Genomic DNA, 19,853 nt, shown 5'->3' on the forward strand with positions numbered 1-19,853 from the left:
TGCGCTGACAACTTTGCCATTGCAATCACATTTTGGTTTCTAACAAGTTAAAAAAAAAATACTTCGGTTGTACTAAATTGTATTACCATCTTTCTTGAACACCAAGTGAGAATTTATGCTGCCTTCACAAACTGTTGAAAGAGACACTCTCTAGGGAGAAATAACTTTTGGCACATTGCATAGCAAAGCTAAAGTTACAAGAGCAGGCTAAAATCTCTCTTTCACCACACATATATTTTCATTTTCATTCTTATTCTCTCTCAATCTCTCACATACACACACACACATACACTCTCACCAACACGTAAACACAAAAACAAGCTATGTTCTCTATAGAAAGCCGAGTATCACATAGGAACCGTCTTAGAAGACCCTCACTTTAAGTTCATATTCTGGAAAACTTTTAAATTAAGTATATGAGTGTCTTTTAAAAAGCAGCTTTGGCATGGCTTTGGAAATACATTAACAAAACTCCACACCGCTTTACAAAAAAAAAATACAGAAAATCACTACCAAGCATTCCAAAGACTCTATAGTCCCCCCAGTTATGAAAAATAATATAGGTGTTCTTTTGTGTCAGAAGGCTGAAAGAGTGGAAAATAATGATTTGATGTGACAGAGAAAGAAAGAAAACTAACTAGGCACTGTTTGTTATTTTATAGTTAGTATTTTATTTAATCCTCTCAGCAACCCTAAAAGACAAACTCTATCTAAATTCATATTTGCAAATGAGAAAACTCAACAAAAAAAATGAATAACTGCCCCAAGGTCAAATTGCTATTCGTTACAGACCCAAGTCCAAAGCTCCTTCCACTACACCCACTGCTTCTGCTAGAGGAAAGGGTAGGGAAACAGCTATGAGTGAGACAGATTCCCATGATGCCAGACCACCAGGCAGTTTCCCAGGGGTGGCAGAAAAGCCTAAAATTCAAAAAGTATGGGCTGCCACCGAGGCCTGGGGTAAATGCCTCATTGTACTCTGGGAAGTCTGATGGACACTTACTAAATGGAGAGGAAAAGGCATTCCTCGCCTAGTGAGATGAATGTGAGCGTGCCTTCCTTTAAACTTTTCATCCTGAGCACATCCACTCATAGAAAAGGCAGAAAAATATCTTCCAGAACAATCACTGGAGAGAAAATTGCAAAGATAACTCTTGCTTCTAACATAAATGCCCTCCCACTAGTCCTACCCAAGGCTTTTCATTAAAAAACAGAATATAGCAAATTGAACAGCCATTCAACTTACTGGAAATGAGGTATTTATCAACAGTAAAACTGCAGAGACTAATCAAAATATCAGGGTTCACTGAAATCCCATCCAACAAGTATGTATTGAGTGCCTACTGTGTACCACTCACTGTTCCTGGTGCTGAGGACCCACCAGCGAACCAAGCAAACAAAGATCTCTGCCTCACGGAACTCACAGACTGAGTATGATCGTACAGGTGGCCCTCAACTGATCCCAATCTCACTAAAAGTCATATTTTTTATTCAGAAAAAGAGAAATAAACTCCTCCTCCACAGCTTTGCAAATGCTTTGCCTTCTGTCTGGAATACCCACTCCCACCCCCAGCACCTATCACACAACAGTCTTGTAATAAATATTGCTGAATGGATGAAGTGTGATATGAAAAAAATTTCGAAATAAAAAGGGACAAATGTAGCAGTGGTCAGCCCTAAATTTCAATTTAAAGTGGGTCTAGATGTGAGCTTTTATCCTCCAGCAGATCCAGAGAAGCCCAGATGAAACCTGAGTCAACTCAACATTCATTCAGCAAATACTGGAGAAATTAGGTCGGCTTGTTCCAGGGTCCACCCCAGGGATTAAGAACTTTTAAAAAACCTAAACTGAACTTGCTGGGGCAGCTGGAGGCAAGCAAGAAACCCAGTCAAGGCTTATACAGGCCGTGGGCCTAGAACTGCCTTAGACCTGATCCCAGTGTCCTGCTGTGAGTGTGCAGACGGAGAGTCTACAACAGGAGCAAGAGAGATTTCCCCAGTTCAGACCCCCGACAATCTTCAATTCAAACAAATCAAACTCATTTTTCTTTAATGACAGTTCAAACGAGAGGTACTCTGTGCCACATCCTGTGCTTAATTCTTCAATTTTTTTTTTTCTCATTTCTCTCATTTTTTCCACAGGGCTATGAGGTACGATCATCATGATCCCCATTTTACAGCTGAGGAAACTAAGACAAGGAGAGAGATTAAGTAATTTGCCCAAAATCACACAAGAAAATAAGTCATAAGTGGTAGAGTTGGAATTTGCACACAGATGAACTGATTCTAGAAATTATGCTCTTAACTTGATTTTGCTAATATTTTTGGAGTTTTGGGGGGGATGGGGAAGACCTCCTATTAACCAAATATTTAGTAGGAAGAGGGAATAAATTAAATGCTCTGCTTGGCTGATTTTCTACTTCATTGAGAGTCATCATGAAAATATTTTTCATTTCAGTCTTTGTAGAAAATCTTTCCCAAATACTTTTGTCAATTTTCCTTTCATAGTAAGTACAACCTAACAAACTAACGGAACTCTTTGATGCTCTAGAAGCCAATTCCATCATTCTGAGTATCAGTGATGATTACCGCTGAGGACAGAAACCTGGGCTAAACATACATCAACTATAGACCATATTCCAGAAATGGGCCGTTTTGATAAATCTCTGATACCAGCTTATTCTCTTGGCATCTAGCTCTTCTCACAAGTAGACAGTTTAAATAAAAAATTCTGGTAACTGGGAACTCATCATTGGGTTCTTGTCAAAGTGTAACTGTGACATATAAGTGTAGGAAAAAAATACATAGGCTGATCATTTGAAATTATCCATGTGTCAAAGTGTGTTTTTCTGAAAACAACTCAGAATTAATCTTACATTTTCTGAAAAAGAAAATTGGTCATTCAGACAGTCTTCTTTTCACCAAGTAATTTCATATCTTCATCTCACTATTACTCTAGCATTTGACCCCTTTCAAAAGGAATTTAAACTAATTCTATCAGAAAGAAGATTTAATCTCTCAACAAAATCACAATTGCAGAAAGTTTTATTGTTTGGTTTTAGTTTGGAGTTTGAGGTTTTTTGGTTTTTACTTAAGGATGATGTTGAATTAAGTCACTACAAGAACGCCTAATTTGTAGCAGTTTCTGTGTTAGGCATTTTAATACATATTGTCTCTAGTTTACAAAACAACATGCCAAATAGATATAAGTCCCATTTCAACAATCGGCAAACTAGAATTCAGTTTAAATAACTTTCCCAAGGTCAAACAAATAGTGAGTGGCAGAAGAAATATGATTTCAAAGCCTACAGTCTTTCCATAACATTGTTTTTTATTACAAATTATCCATGAAGATAATGACAGTTCTAATTTAAACAGCAATTCATTTGGATCTATTTTCTCTTCAAATAAGACTTTGTGACAGCATAAAATTCTAATGCCTTAGAACACATTAAAGGTAAGAAAACTGTCTTTAAATCAAGAAACTTCCTAAAGTTTCCTGCTGAGAAAAGCAAGCTCATAGTGGTACCTTCAGTAAAACTTTCTTTTCCTAACAAAAGTCTTTGAGCAGACTGCATGTTTCCAACGTAACATAAAGAAGGAAATGCAAAACATGTTATGAAATAATACCAAAAGAAGTTCAAAAGCTAGAATCCAATTTCCCAAAGGTTAAAAAAAAAAAAGTCTGCTAAGCATTTACACGAGGTCTAGTTCCCATTTCACAGCGCTTACGCTCCACTTTCTATAGTCTAGCACAGTGCTGAACCTGAAGTGAGTGCTCAAAGAATAAGTGACTAAAGAACTAAACAAAACTTAGATGTGTGATAGTAAGACCTTAGTCATGTAGACTTCTGGGGAAATTAGGCTTATACAAGAAAGCTGAAGACCTCCATTTTTAAGCATTGAAACTTAATCATTTCAGTTGTAAATCTTTCCAAACTAGATTATACATTGCACTGCTTTTTTGAAAAGAATATTTTGAATAAAATATTTTCTTCAGGACTGTAATGGACATCTGTTTTGGCTGCCCAGCATCCATTCTCGCTCCTGGTAATAGCACCAGATTTTCCTCTAAGGAACTACCCTGCCCATTTTTAGGCTATAGAATCCAGGTGGCACTGAACAGGTCCCCACAAAAATACTCCATCATCCCTGACATGAACAGACATTTCTCAAAAGAAGATATGAATATGGCCAATAGACACATGAAAAGATGTTCATCATCGCTAATCATCAGGGAAATGCAAATCAAAACTACACTAAGATATCACCTTACACCCGTTAGATTGGCAAAAACATCCAAAACCAAGAGCGACAAATGTTGGAGAGGTTGTGGAGAAAAAGGAACCCTCATACACTGTTGGTGGGAATGCAAACTGGTACAGCCACTATGGAAAACAGTATGGAGATTTCTCAAAAAGTTAAAAATAGAAATACCCTATGACCCAGCCATCCCATTACTGGGTATCTACCCTAAGAACCTGAAATCAGAAATCTCAAGAGTCCGTTGCACCCCTATGTTCATCGCAGCATTATTTACAATAGCCAAGACGTGGAACCAACCTACATGCCCAGAAACTGATGATTGGATAAAGAAGATGTGGTATATATACACAATGGAATACTACTCAGCCATAAAAAAAGACAAATTGGCCCATTCACAACAACATGGATGGACCTCGAGGGTATTATGTTAAGCGAAATAAGCCAGTCAGAGAAAGACGAACTCTATATGACTCCACTCATAGGTGGAAGTTAGTATATTGATAAGGAGATCTGATCGGTGGTTACCAGGGAAAAGGGGGTTGGGGGGAGGGCACAAAGGGGGAAGTGGTATACCCACAACATGACTAACAAAAATGTACAACTGAAATCTCACAAGGTTGTAATCTATCATAACATTAATTAAAAAAAAAAAAAATACTCCCTCATCCCTGAATCAGTATCTCAGAGTCACCCACCCAGAATTATGGTGATTGGTTCACAGATAGGCCTATGGCTCAAAGGGGGCCTATTACAATCGGCCCTGAGACTATAGCTCAAAATAATGTAAGATACTCTTTTTCCACTTGGGTGACCGACACGGTAGAATGTAAGCTAGGATTTGCTAGTTGCCATCTTTGCCATTGTATAGGGAGCACTTGTCCAGAAATGAACCCAACACAGAAGACAGAAAACCATAGATAAAGAGATGACAAATTTCTAAAAATATAAGTAGAACACCTAGATCCAGCAAAACCCAAAGCCAGTTTTACCACTGAACTTCTCACTAGTGAGAGCCAATAAATTCCCTTTTTTGCTCAAGCCAGATTTCATTGGGCTTCTGCCGACAAAAAGAATCCTGTCTAAATACAGTGATTCAATGTCATCAACATGATCAGTAACTGCACTGAGCAATATAATACACAAAAATCTTCAGGGCAAACCAAAGCACGTGGGGCATAAGCTAAGAGCTTTTCCATGAATAAAGGATTTAAGTTTGAATACATGAATTCTGAGAACTCTACTTGGGCTAGTTACTTTTACTTACTTCCCACTTTTCAGCTGTGTTAGCTTGATAACAGTTGCTAATAGAAGAGTTCTACACAGATTGAACTCTTGCCTTAAAAAACATATAATAAAGGGATGGCGCGGTGGTGTAGTGGTTAAGTTCACACGCTCTGCTTTGGTGGCCCAGGTTTCACAGGTTTGGATCCCGGGATGCAGACCTACACACCACTTGTCAAGCTATGCTGTGGCAGCATCCCACATACAAAATAGAGGAAGACTGGCAACAGATGTTAACTCAGGGATAATCTTCCTCACCAAAAAAAAATATATATATACATATACACACATATAAAAAAATAATTTGAAATAATAGCTACTTAAGTATAAATCTAACAAAAATATGTACAAGAACTATATGAGGAGAACTACAAAACACTGATGAACAAAATCAAAAAACTAAATAAACGGAGAGAGACTCCATGCTCACGCATTAAGAAGACAATATTGGCAAGATGTCAGTTCTTCACAACTTGATCTAAAGATTCAATATAAATGCAATCAAAATACCAGCAAGATATTTTGTGGATATCAACAAACTGATTCTAAAGTTTATATGGAGAGAAAAAAGACCCAGAACAGCCAACACAATACTGAAAGAGAAGAACAAACTCAGAGAATAGACACTGACTTCAAGACTTAATATAAAGCTACAGTAACCAACACAGAATGGTCTGGGTGAAAGAATAGACAAATGAACAATAGACCAAAATAGTTTTTCCAACAAACAGTTCTGGAACAACTGGATATCCACATGCAAAACACTGAATCTAGACACAGACCTGCCTTTCACTCTTCATAAAAATTAACTCAAAGTTAATCAGAGACCGAAATGTAAATGTAAATGTAATGTAATACAAAACACAAAACTATAAAACTCCCAGAAGATAACATAGGAGAAAATCTAGATAACCTTGGGTATGGTGATGACTTTTTAAATTCAACACCACAGGTACAATCCATGAAAGAAATAATTGATAAGCTAGACTTCATTAAAATTTACAATTTCTGCTCTGCCAAAGACAATGTCAAGAGAACGATAACAAGCCACAGACTGGAGGAAAATATTTGCAAAAGACACATTTGTTATCCAAAATATACAAAGAACTCTTAAAACTCAACAATAAGAAAACAACCAACCTGATTTAAAAGATGGGCCAAAGACCTTAACAAACATCTCACCAAAGAAGTTATACAGATGGCAAATAAGTAAATGAAAAGATGTTCCACATCATATATCATCAGGGAGATGCAAATTACAACAACGAGATACGATTACACACCTATTATAATGGCCAAAATCCAGAACACTGACACCACCAAATGCTGGTGAGGATATGGAATAGCAGGAACTCTCATTCATTGCTGGTGGGAATGCAAAAATGGTACAGCCACTTTCTTACATAACTAAACATATGCTTACCATATGATCCAGCAATCACGGTCCTATTTACCTGAAGGAGTTGGACACTTATGTCCACACAAACACCGGCACATGGATGTTTATAGCAGCTTTATTCATAACTGCCAAAACTTGGAAGCAACCAAGATGTCCTTCAGTAGGTGAATGGATAAATAAACCGTGGCACATTCAGGCAATGGAATATGATTCAGTGCTAAAAAGAAATGAGCTGGGGCTGGCCCTGTGGCCGAGTGGTTAAGTTCGCGCGTTCTGCTGCAGGCGGCCCAGTGTTTCGTTGGTTCGAATCCTGGGCACGGACATGGCACTGCTCATCAAGCCACGCCGAGGCAGCGTCCCACATGCCACAACTAGAAGGACCCACAACGAAGAATATACAACTATGTACCGGGGGGCTTTGGGGAGAAAAAAGAAAAAAATAAAATCTTTAAAAAAAAAAAACAAAAGTAATGAGCTATCATGCCATGAAAAGACATGGAGGAACCCTAAATGCACATTATTAGCTGACAGGAGCCCATCTGAAAAGGCTACATACTATACAATTCCAGCTATATGACATTCTGGAAAAGGTAAAACTATAGAGACAGCAAGAAGATCAGTGGTTGCCAGGGGCTGGGGGTAGGGGGCGTGGAGCAATAAATAGAGCACAGAGGATTTTTAGGGCAGAGAAAATACTCTATAAGATACTCTAATGAAGGATACATGTCATTATACATTTGTCCAAACTCATAGAATATACAATGCCAAGAGCAAACCATGACGTAAACAATGGACTTTGGGAGATAATGACGTGTCAATGTAGGTTCATCAATTGTAACAAATGTACCACTCTGGTGGGGGATGTTGATAATGGCAAAGGCTGTGTACGTGTGGGACCGGGGGTATATGGCAAATCCCTATCTTCCTCAATTTTTCTGTGAATCTAACACTTGTCTAAAAAAATAAAAGCTTTCAAAACAAATGATAAATAACAACAGCTCCCATTTATTAAGAACTTTCCACATCCCATGCACTGTGCATTCCCATTTAATCCTTTCAACTGAATAAAGTAGGTACTGTTAGGGCCCCTGTTTTATAAGTGAGAAAATGAGGCTCTGAGATTGGAATTTTGAGGGAATTAAAAAATTTAAAAAATCAACAAACTCACTGCTCTCAGGGATTTTATCATTTAGTAGATCAATGAATTCCTGGTCCACCTAGAGGGCCAACAGCCTAACACTGTGAACCACAAATACAGCAAGAAAAACCACACTGTCATGAATTACCAAAAATTGTAAGACTCTCCTATATCATAATTTATACCCAGATGGTCTCTAAATTGTACACTTTAGGAGCAGGAAGAAATCTGGAATCAGCTTCAAATAACTAAACATTAATTAAGAAAATATATGGCTCACTTTGTTACTTTTTAAGAACAGCAATTCAAAGTCATTCTACATAACCAGTTTAGAGCATCAGCATAGCATAATAAAAAGCACAAGTTTCAAGCAACGATATACAATCATGGTAAAATTCAAAATGTGATCTCAGTAGAAAAAGGCAACTTGAGAGAGGCATACAGGGGGGCTTCAAAGATACAAAATGTTCTATTTCTTGAGTGGTGGGTACACGCATTCTCATTTATTCTTTAAACTGTACATATACATGCACACATATTATATAATTTGTATCACAGTTTTCATAAACTTTTAAAGAATATAGTCACACTAGAGTTTAAATTCCAACTCTGTCCTTTGGACCAGATGCTTCCTATCTCTAAGCTTTAATCATTCAATACTTGTCGAGGGGCTACCATATGCCAGGTACTATTCTAGCTGTTGGTAATGAAAGATCATTTCCGCCCTCATGGAACCCTATTTTTTTTTTTACCTATATAATCGAGATAATACTACTTACTTCATTAGATGGTGTGCAGAAGCTTTATTACAATGAACTCTCACTAGGTTCACCTCCAGTTTAAAGAAACCATCATTATAACAATCCTCAGCAAAGATATAAGGAACATGACCATTCTCAAAGCTATCTCTGACTTTTTAAAACAAGCTTAAAAAGTACAGTGAGATGAGGTTCCATGCTTCCACCCCAAACAAGACATTTTCTAACTGGCATATCAAGTACTTAGAGTCAGGAAAAATTACAAAGACTTTTAAGTAATCCATGTCTCCCATGTGAGTGGTAATTTGTCCCTACTACACTACTACAAATCAGGGTATGTATCTTAATACTCCATACGATAGATTCACTTTCACTGGAAAATTCAAGAAAAATAAGGAAAAGCTAAAGTAATCATGCTGACTCATCCAAAAAGAAAGAAAAAGTATAAGAAACCTTTATATAGTTCATGAACGTAAACTGCTTCTCCCCTGATAGTCTATACAAGCCTGATTTTTCTTCCCCCACATTACTGATTTTTCTAACTACTACATACGCAGGCAATATTAGCCAGTTATTTTGAGGAAGATGCCACAGGAATGAAGCTAAAATCCTGATTCTACAACTTAGTGGTTTTCTGACCTGGGTAAGTAAGTTAACCTCTCTGAGCCTCAGTTTCCAGAAAAATAAGACCCATCTTGGAGGGCTGTTTAAGTTTTAAGGAAGTAAAATTAAGAAAAGTGACTGGGACATTAGAAGGACTCAATAAAAGCTATTTTATTACCATTCTTCAAAAGTTTGCTGTGATTTATCTTATTATTATTGAAAAGAAAGATGATAAATTTAGTTAATACCTCTAAGACTATTTTAATCTGTAGTAAAAATAACTCTCAAAAGGGCCTTTCCTTGCTACTCTACCTACAAAGAGACAGCAAAAAATTGTTTATTTTTTAAGTCGATTTTTAAAAAATATCTAATAATATTGAGCATCCGCTGTGATCACAGATTCAGGCAAACCCCCTAGAATTAGAGTCCCGTAAAGTAAAAGCTAAAGTTTAAAATAACAAATCTGGTTCTCAATTCCTTAAGTTGGCCAAGTCTCAGTTTTCTCCATGATACTACTAATACAGAAATGTGAACAGATATTTAAGAGATTTTAAAGATTTTCCTTTTTTTTTTTTTTTTAAGATTACTGCTTAACACCAAGATAGCTGAAAAACTCAGCTAACCAAAGTACCATGTGTTAAGCATTCCTTTCACAGAGCTCTCACACAGTTTCTCAACTTGACTATCCACTTCTTTTTAAAAAGTGGCCATTGGGCTAATGCAGTAAAAATGCTGGGAGGGGAACTGACACAGGAGGAAGCCGGTCTGCCCACAGTCTTGAGAACCTGATGCTGCCACTCTCCCAGTGCTAAGCAGCTCTCCAAGAAGAGTGCCTGAAGCAGGCTCAGAAATGCCAGCTGTAACGAGACACTCGTATTTGAAATGCATTCCAGAGTTTCAGCATGGTCAGTACCATCTGATCGTGGGACTGGGCAGGCTCATCCCTCTTGCAAGAGCACCCTCTTCCGAGACCTTCAGTCAGACAGGCTAAACTCAGCTTTGGGAGCTTTCACAACTTGAGACAACTGTATTGATTTTCTGGGATCCCTATCCCTATCCCTAAAGGTGAGTTCTTGAACAAATACACAAATTAGAGTACACAAAAGGGAAGGTGGAAAAAAAGAAAGCATAAAAAAGTTAAGAGCAAAGTAGATCAAAGATCTTCTCAAAATGATCTGACTTCTTTTTAAAGCATTAAAATGACATACCTAAATTACAAGCATTATACACAAAGATGTTCACTGGCATTATTTACAACAGGAGAACTCTGGAAACAATCTAAAGATCCAGTTATAAGTAACTATAGCACATAAATATGATGTAGTAACTCACTGCAAATGAAATGACTTTTACAAAGCTATATTAATAATTTTAGGAAAACCTTAATGATTAATTTGGGGGGAGGAGCAAAGATAATGCACACATATAGCAGGAGTTTGGGGAAAAAGTTTATATATTTTATTTACACACACACACACAAAAGAAGACTACAAAGAAATAAATATACCAAAACATTAACAGTAGTTATCACTGAGTGATTTTTCTCTTTATAATTTTTAAAAAAATTTTAAATTTTATACATACTAAGACTAATCAGAAAACAAATACTAAAAATTCAAAGATGAATTAAAAAAACACACACCAGGATAATCTGTCAATATGTACTCAAAAAACTTGAGCAAATTTTTAGTATTCTTTTAATTTACAATGAGAACATAACATACAGTATAAGAAAAACTGTAAGAATGAGACTCCCACAGAAGTTTATAGAACAAAATGTATACTAAATCCTCCAATTAAAGACCCGTAAAGTAGTTTCAGTGCTTTCTAACCCACCTTCTCACAGCAGGGAATTAATCCCTCTTGGGGATGCAAACAAACTTCAAAGGGAAGATTATGCCCAGACACTAGTACTGTGTGGCGTAAGGTTTTTACCTAAGTTTGCTCAGATACTTGGGCAGAGATCAGAGATGCAGAGCCAAGGAACAAAGACCAATCTTAAGGCAGATTCTTTGCAATCATTTAAAATGGAAAAACAATGCCTTAAATCACATCAGAAAAAGGCAAATATAATAAGTTTTATTAAAAACAAATGAGAAGGTTGTAGAAGTAGATAAAAGGTACCTAAAATCAAATAAGTGACAGCTTATTCACTGGTACTAGCAGCTAGGGAATCTTACAAATTCCCAAAGAAATTAAGCAGCACCATGAGTTCAGTTTGTGTACCCAAATCTTATTTGTATGATGTTTGCAAGGTGTCCCATTCAGTGTCATAGGCCTTGATGCAATGTCTAAGTACAACTGATAGATCACATGTCCCTTCCATGGATGTCATGGAATGCTCTTCAGAGCACAGGATACATGCGAGTTTACAAAATGTGTCTTCAGGAATTCAGGATTATTAAATGTAATCAATGGGAGAAAGAACTGTCCTTAAAGTCCAGTAATATTTCTTACCAGCCTTTCTCAGATCTGTCATCTTTTTTTTTAAAGCCCCCCGGTACATAGTTGTATATTCTCTGTTGTGGGTCCTTCTAGTTGTGGCATGTGGGACGCCGCCTCAGCGTGGCTCAATGAGCAGTGCCATGTCCGCGCCCAGGATTCAAACCGACGAAACACTGGGCCACGCGCAGCAGAGCGTGAGAACTTAACCACTCGGCCACGGGGCCGGCCCCCTGATCTGTCATCTTTTTATTGTGAGGTAATTTTTTAGGTATGATTTAGAAGCAGCTAATCTTTTTATAAAAATATAAGTAGAGGAGCAGCATATCTTAATAATTTGGCTTTATTTAGTTTCCCAATTTTTAAAAATCATGGATTAAGGAATCAAATTTGGAGTTTAACTTTTCTGGATACTTTCTGGATATAATCTAACAGAAAACTAAAATCCTTGATAGATTAAAGACCTAAATGTGAAAGGCAAAAACTATACATTTCTTAGAAGAAAACATAGCAAAATATCTTTATATCTGTAGAGGAGGAAAATATTGATAAATTGTACTAAATTAAAATCAAGAAGTTTTGATTAATGATACCATAAAGAGAGCGAAAGACAAACCATAAGGGGGAAGAGACTAAAGGGGCTCTGAAAACAAGCTCAGGGCCATTTGGGCAAGAAATCCGGAGATCCTAGGTACTCAAAGCATGGTCTGAGATGGAAAGGTTCAGGCCTCAAGTGGGCATGTCCCAGCGGCCCCACAGACTCCTTTCCCCAGGGAAGAGGGCCAAAGCAGGGTCCTCTAAAGCATAAGGCCAGGGCAGGGATCCCTTTTGCCAGGACCGTTATTTCCTTAGAAGCAGGCAACATTATATTTCTTAACCTGGATAGCAGTAACATGAGCTACACACTTTATAATTATTTGTTAAACTGCACATATAGATTTTATGTACTTTTTCCACAAACAATGGGACAGACATTGTGTGCCTGCTGATATGATACACAATATCACATTTGAGATACTCCTGTGAAAATCCATAACCTGAATCTAATCATGAGCATAGAATCAGATCAAAATCCAAGGAATTTCTACAAAACAGACCTGAATTCTTCAAAAATATGTCACAAAACATAAAGAAATATCAATGTTAAATTTTCTTATTGCAATAATTGTACTAGAGTTATGTAAGAAAACGTCCTTATCCTTAGGAGATATATTCTGAAATATTTAGGAGTGGAGGATCACAATGTCTGCAACTTATTCTCAAACGGTTCAGCGAAAAATAATATGAATATAAATACAGTAAAAAAGCTAATATGGTAAAATAGTAACAATTGATGAATCTAAGAAAAGGGCATATGCACTTGCCTATTCTTTTTTTTTTTTTTTTGAGGAAGATTAGCCTGAGCTAACTACTGCCAGTCCTCCTCTTTTTGCTGAGGAAGACTGGCCCTGAGCTAACATCCATGCCCATCTTCCTCTACTTTATACATGGGACGCCTACCACAGCATGGCCATGTCCACACCCGGGATCCGAACCAGCGAACCCTGGGCTGCCGAGAAGTGGAACGTGCGAACTCAACCGCTGCATCACCGGGCTGGCCCACACTTGCCTATTCTTGTAGCTTTTACCTTTTAAAATATTTTCAAAATAAGTTTAAAAATATATGGTAAAGGGTTAAGAAAAGAATTGTCTACAGGGAGAGGAATTAGATGACTGGGATAAGAGAGTAAGATAAAGACTTTTCATTTTGTTCATTCTTCTGTTTTATTTGTACTTTTCAAATTTTGTTCATATTCCTCAAAAAATTCATTTTAATTTTGGGCGAAAAAATCTTAGGACATTGAAATGGGAAACATTAGCAATGGTAGAAATAAGAAAAATTTTTGTCCTTAAATTTATCTGTCAAATCATGGCCATCACCAAATGGTTCATCTGTAAAGTCACCCCATAGACATGCTGCTGCGTGTACACACCTGGGAACAGATATCTGCCCAATCCAATGGTTTGCACAATTAGAGGCATAACTTGACAGGGATGTTAACATTCTACTTCTAGAACAACCATAAATTTGTAACATGTTTCACAGCCTTCATTAGACAATCCAGAAAGTGGAACACATTCAATTATCTCACTTTTGCTATTAAGAGAAATTCATTCATTTTAACAAATATTAGTAACAATGTGCAAAGCCCTGCAGATGACATGGAAAGATGTGTACAACACGATCACTGTCCTCAAGAAGGAAAGTGAAGCACAGTGAAGAAGACTTGAATCAAAAATCCTGGCTATCCAGACAGAGAAAGACGAACTCTGTATGACTCCACTCATAGGTGGTAGTTAACATATAGACAAGGAGAACTGATCGGTGGTTACCAGGGGAAAGGGGGGGTGGGGGGAGGGCACTAGGGGTGAAGTGGTGTACCTACAACATGACTAATAATGATGTACAACTGTAATTTCACAAGGTTGTTAACTATCATAATCTTAATAAAAAAAAAAAAAATTCCTGGCTATTCCACACTGTAGCTATGTGATCTTGGTAAATTATTTGACGTCTCTGAGATTCTATTTTCTCATAGGTATAATGAAGATGTCACCCAACTATCTTTAAGGGTTGTACTGGACACACATGTAGGACAAAAGAACAACAGATACTCAATAAAAGGTGGCTGCTTTTATGAGTATTACAATCTAATTAAAATAATGAAATAGAAAATATGCCCAAGGTTGTATAGCCAATTAAGGGAAGAACCCAGTGGAATCCTGATTACTCCAAATTTCTATCCAAGTAAATTCACTGTCCCCAAACACCAAATAATATGCACAACTGTCTGTATGTGTAGACCAAGAGTTGCTCCCTAACAACTCTGGCAAATATATCAATCTCTTAGGCACCAAGAAAAAGAACATTAGGTCATAAGGTTATTTTTTCTCATTAACCAAGAAGGATTTTAGGTCAAGAAGTGAAATACTCAGCCTGTGCAAGATGCTCTAACCTTATCTAAGACCCTGCTGTCCAGGAATACATGTCCAAATTAGTCCAAAAGCTAAAGCAAGAGGAGGTGTTTCCTTCAACTAATTTCCAACCTTCTTTTACCAGGAGACATAAAATTTACTAAATTAGTCCATTTCAAACCTCTCCTTCCAGTTTAACAGCAGAGATTTCCCTTTTTTCACACTAAATAGTTGACTTCCAGACGTCTGTGAAAGATACAAACCAAGACCTAAAGAATACAATGAACAAAGCCATACTTCAAGCCTATCATGGCAGTAATTCTTAAATTGTTCTCTGTGTTTATTCTCCATTCTCTAGGATGATGTGGGCACAAGTAAAAGGTAACATCTTAAAGATAAATAACAGTTTAGAATATTCATATATTATTCCATGTGCATGGCTATCTTTACAATAAACAAACACACCATATTATAAACATGCAAATACCTGAAAGAGTGCCACCTGTCCTAGGATAGGCCACTTCAACATACACTTCAAACGTGGTCTCTGGATTTTGCCTACAAAAGAAACAGATCATGATTACTGACGAGGACTGAGGCAGCATGGCATAGAACATGCGGGCTGCGGTATAAGGCTGACCTTGATTAAAATCATTATCTCAACTTCTCTGAGCCACATCTTCCTAACCTATAAAATGAAAACACCTAACCAGAAGAACTATGGTGAAATTTAAACACACAAAAATTGTCTAGGTACAACACCAGACACATAATAGGCTAGACATATAATTTTACAGATGTCATATTCCCAATTTACACAGCTGGATCTCTAAAGCCAAAGGTAGAGTCCTAAGGAAACTCAAACCAAGGCAACACTAGCACAAAGTAGCCTTCTCCTTCATATTCCAGGATAAAACACTCACATGATGAAGTTAACTTGTTTACCTACAGGTTTTAAAGACTGAAACAAGAGAAACAGGATCCTATCTCACTAGGCTATTATGAAGACAGAATGCTAATCTAAATGTAAGATACAGGTCTCGAACAGGGGCTTCATCTGCATTGGCAATGGCAGGTATATGAATGTCCATTATATCCTTTTACTTTTTTTTTTTCCTAAAGATTGGCACCTGAGCTAACAACTGTTGCCAATCTTTTTTCTCCCCCTACTTTTTCTCCCCAAATCCCCCCAGTACATAGTTGTACATTCTAGTTGTGGTATATGGGATGCCGCCTCAGCGTGGCCTGATGAGTGGTGCCATGTCCACGCCCAGGATCTGAACCAGCAAAACCCTGGGTCACCAAAGCGGAGCGTGCAAACGTAACCACTTGGCCACAGGACCAGCCCCTCCTTTTACCTTTTTATGTCATAAATATTTCATGACAAGTTTTAAAAAGATCACAGCGCTAACAGAATGTTAACAGTTGTTAATTCTGAGTGATGAGAACATCAGAGTTTTATTATCTTTGTATTTTCTCTTTGATTCTAAAACTATAATAAAGATATTATTTCTAGATTGAATAAAAATTATTTAGCAGAAGAAAATGTTATACTTTCAAATGTCTATAATTGAATTCTATTTTAAGCCTACTAACAAAGCTCAGAGAAGGAACTTTCTAGTTACCTAATCAGATCTGAGTTAATTTCAATCAAATAAACACCTTGAATTTGCCCAGCAGATTCTACTTTTCAAAATAACTTTCTCATTTAACTCATTTCATCCTCATTATAATCCCATAGGTGAGTGGGTCAGGCATTACCCTCACCTTATAGGTGAGGAACCCAAGAAAAAGAAATTCTAAGTAACTTGTCAGTGGTGCCACAGCTAGTTAGAAACATAGCCAGAACCAAAGTTCACACCTCTTGGTGCTCCAATTCTGTGTTTCATTGATTCTAAGATGAACGTTTTTCCCCACATTTTCACATCTCTTACAACCTACTGCATCTTACAATTCTAAATGGCAACATTTTTCTCTTTCTTACTAATACGTGTTCTAACAGTGAATCTTATAAATAATGGCATCTTAGATTCAATAAAATATGGTAATACTCCCTCTACTTCCTTAGGAGTAGAAAGAAAAATGTGTTTTGTCAATTAGGAATCTACTTATTTCTCTTGTGAAGGATCACCATTTCTTCACTGAGAGAAACTTGGGCTTTTGCTTTAAGTAAGCACCTACAGTGAAAAGAGCTAGCTGCTCTAAAATTCAAGGTATTTAAATACACCTTGTCAAATATAATTTAAAAATCAGACATGAAATCAGAGTATCTTATTAGAAAACTAAATAAAGTAAAGAAGTTTTGAGAGAGCCAAAAAATTTTTTCTGTTCTGTTTTCCCTGCAAGAGGGTACAAAAAGACCTTCAAGGTCAGCATTCTTTGGTCACCAAACACTTGTGGAAAATACCATATGGAAACATCCCTTTCTTTCAAATGATCTCAAAGGAGAGGGTTTGATGAAAGAAAGGAATGTTCTAAGGTCATCTGAAGAGCACCAGAAAGATTTCCTCTAAAACCTAACTTTATCTTTCTTAAGCCTATTTTGCAACTGGCTGAATTTCGTCTCAGAATTTCATTCCTCTGGATTAAAATAATGGCTTTCAAAATGTATTCTATGGGACCGCAGGACTCCTTGGAGGTTCTTCAGAGCTTCCATACATTTTTTACCCAAATTTCCACTTTTAACTTTATTTTTCCCATTTAAAAAATTGAAATAACATACATGAACATGCAAAGGTGTTACCTACCAAATCTTTAAATACTGGAGCTCCAACACTAACCGGTGCCACTAGGTTAAGGTGTTTTGTACAGATCTGCTATCTAAGTGAAGGATGTTCTAATGTCTGTACTCATTGTGTCTCTGCTTCTCCTCCTTTCTCTCTTTAACACACTTTAACTAGGTTTCTGAACCCATTATACCTCTGAAACAACTTGTCATGACCACCAATAACCTCCGCATTACTAAAATGTGCTAACATGGTCAATTCTCAGTGTTTGTCTTACTCAACTTCTCAGCAGCATTTGACACAGTTGATCGATTTGCCCTCCTCCTTGAAACAATGTCTTCACATGCCTTCTAGGACATCACTCTCTATTGGTACTCTTCCTACCTTACTGGCTGCTCCTTTGCTGATGTCTTCTCATGTAAGCTCTCCTACCCTAGAACTTAGTCCTGGGCCTCTTCCTGTCTACACTCATTACTTAGATGATGTCATTCACGCTCAGGGCTTTAATTACGATGAAAATGCTGACAAGTCCCAAAGTCATGTCTTTAACTTGACTTCTTCCCTCACTCCAGATTCCCTTATCCAACTGCCTACTTAACACCCCCACTTGGATATCTAAGAAGTATTTCTAATTTAACAAATGGTGCTTTCCTTCCTTAAATCTGCATCTCCTGAAATCCACCAGCTATTCAGACCAAAAAATTTGATATCATCCCTGACCCCTCTGTTTTATATCCACAATCATTTAAAAGCCACAATCAGCAAATTCTATTGATTTGATCATCAAAATAGATCCAGAGGGGCTGGCCCCATGGCCAAGTGGTTAAGTTTGCGCACTCCGCTGCCGGCGGCCCAGTGTTTCGTTGGTTCGAATCCTGGGCGCAGACATGGCACTGCTCATTGAACCACGCTGAGGCAGCATCCCACATGCCACAACTAGAAGGACCCACAACTAAGAATATACAACTATGTACCGGGGGGCTTTGGGGAGAAAAAGGACAGCAATAAAAAAATCTTTAAAAGAAAAAAATAGATCCAGAATCTCAATGCTTCTCAGCATCCCAAACCCTACCATCCTTGACAGATCACCATCATCTCACCTCAAGTACTGCAATACTCTCCTGATGGGTCTCACTGCTTCCTCCATTGCCCTCCTACCTACAGTCAGATTTCAACTTAGTGGCCAGTAATCTTTTTATTCTAAAGGTCAGGTTATGTCAGTCCTCTGCTCAAAACCTCCCAAAAGCTTGTCATATCACTCAAAATCTTAGTTCTGGAGATGGATGGTGGTGATGGTGCACAACAATATGAATGTATTTAGTACCACTGAACTGTACACTTAAAAATAGTTCAGATTAGGGGCTGGCCCCATGGCCGAGTGGTTAAGTTCGCGCGCTCTGTTGCAGGCAGCCCAGTGTTTCGTCGGTTCGAATCCTGGGCGCGGACATGGCACTGCTCATCAGACCACGCTGAGGCAGCGTCCCACATGCCACAACTAGAAGGACCCACAACGAAGAATATACAACTATGTACTGGGGGGCTTTGGGGAGAAAAAGGAAAAAAATAAAATCTTTAAAAAAAAAAAAAACAATAGTTCAGATTGTAAATTTTATGCTATGCATTTTACCACAATTTAAAAAAAAAAAAAGAACGAAGAAGAAAAAAGTCCTTACGAGGTCCTACATGATCAGCCTCTGCCTATCACTGCAACCTCATTTCTCTCTCCCCTCACCCACTGCACTCCAGCCACAGTGGCCTTCTTTCTGCTCCTCAACACACCAAACTCCTTCCTATCTTACAGCTCTTTGTATTGATCTTCACATAGGCAGCCATTCCAGTCATTCAAAACTCAGCTTATACTTGATCTCTTCAGAAATGCCTTCCCCAACACACTTTCCACCGCCTAATTTTAATTCTCCACATCACACCCATCACAATCTTGTTTACTGTCAGTCTCTCCCCTCTAAATGTAAACCGCAGGAGAGCAGGGATTTTTGTTTATCATACCCACTAGTGTTTCCCAGGCACCTGCCTGGCACATAGCCAGAATCAAATAAATATTGAGATGAAGGAATAAAGCAAGTACAGACCAGCCTTTCTGGGGTCTAAAGATTTCAATAAATGATACGCACCTCCATGATTCTCAAACTTTATCGTGTTAATAGATTTCCTCTGGACAACCACTTGCAAAAGAATGAAAGTAGACCATTATCTCACACCATACACAAAAATAAACTCAAAATTGATCCAAGACTTGAAGATAAGACCAGAAGCCATAAAACTTT

General features: G+C 37.6%; 1 protein-coding gene across 19 annotated transcripts in view; it reads right to left on the reverse strand.

The window, feature by feature from the left end:
* DENND1A (DENN domain containing 1A) overlaps positions 1-19,853 on the reverse strand; it is a 514,434-nt gene that overhangs the window by 441,722 nt on the left and 52,859 nt on the right. For 18 of the 19 annotated variants that reach the window (XM_070251752.1, XM_070251736.1, XM_070251739.1 and 15 more), the window contains exon 2: positions 15,330-15,400. The exons of the other annotated variant lie outside the window; for it this stretch is intronic. Coding sequence is in view for 15 of the 18 variants with exons in the window: in XM_070251750.1 (XP_070107851.1) it covers positions 15,330-15,400 (71 nt within the window). In the remaining 3 variants the exon portion in view is untranslated. The remainder of the gene's footprint in view (positions 1-15,329; positions 15,401-19,853) is intronic. 19 annotated transcript variants of the gene reach the window in all.

The sequence above is a fragment of the Equus caballus genome, chromosome 25 (genome assembly GCF_041296265.1).
Source record: "Equus caballus isolate H_3958 breed thoroughbred chromosome 25, TB-T2T, whole genome shotgun sequence".
NCBI lineage: Eukaryota > Metazoa > Chordata > Mammalia > Perissodactyla > Equidae > Equus > Equus caballus.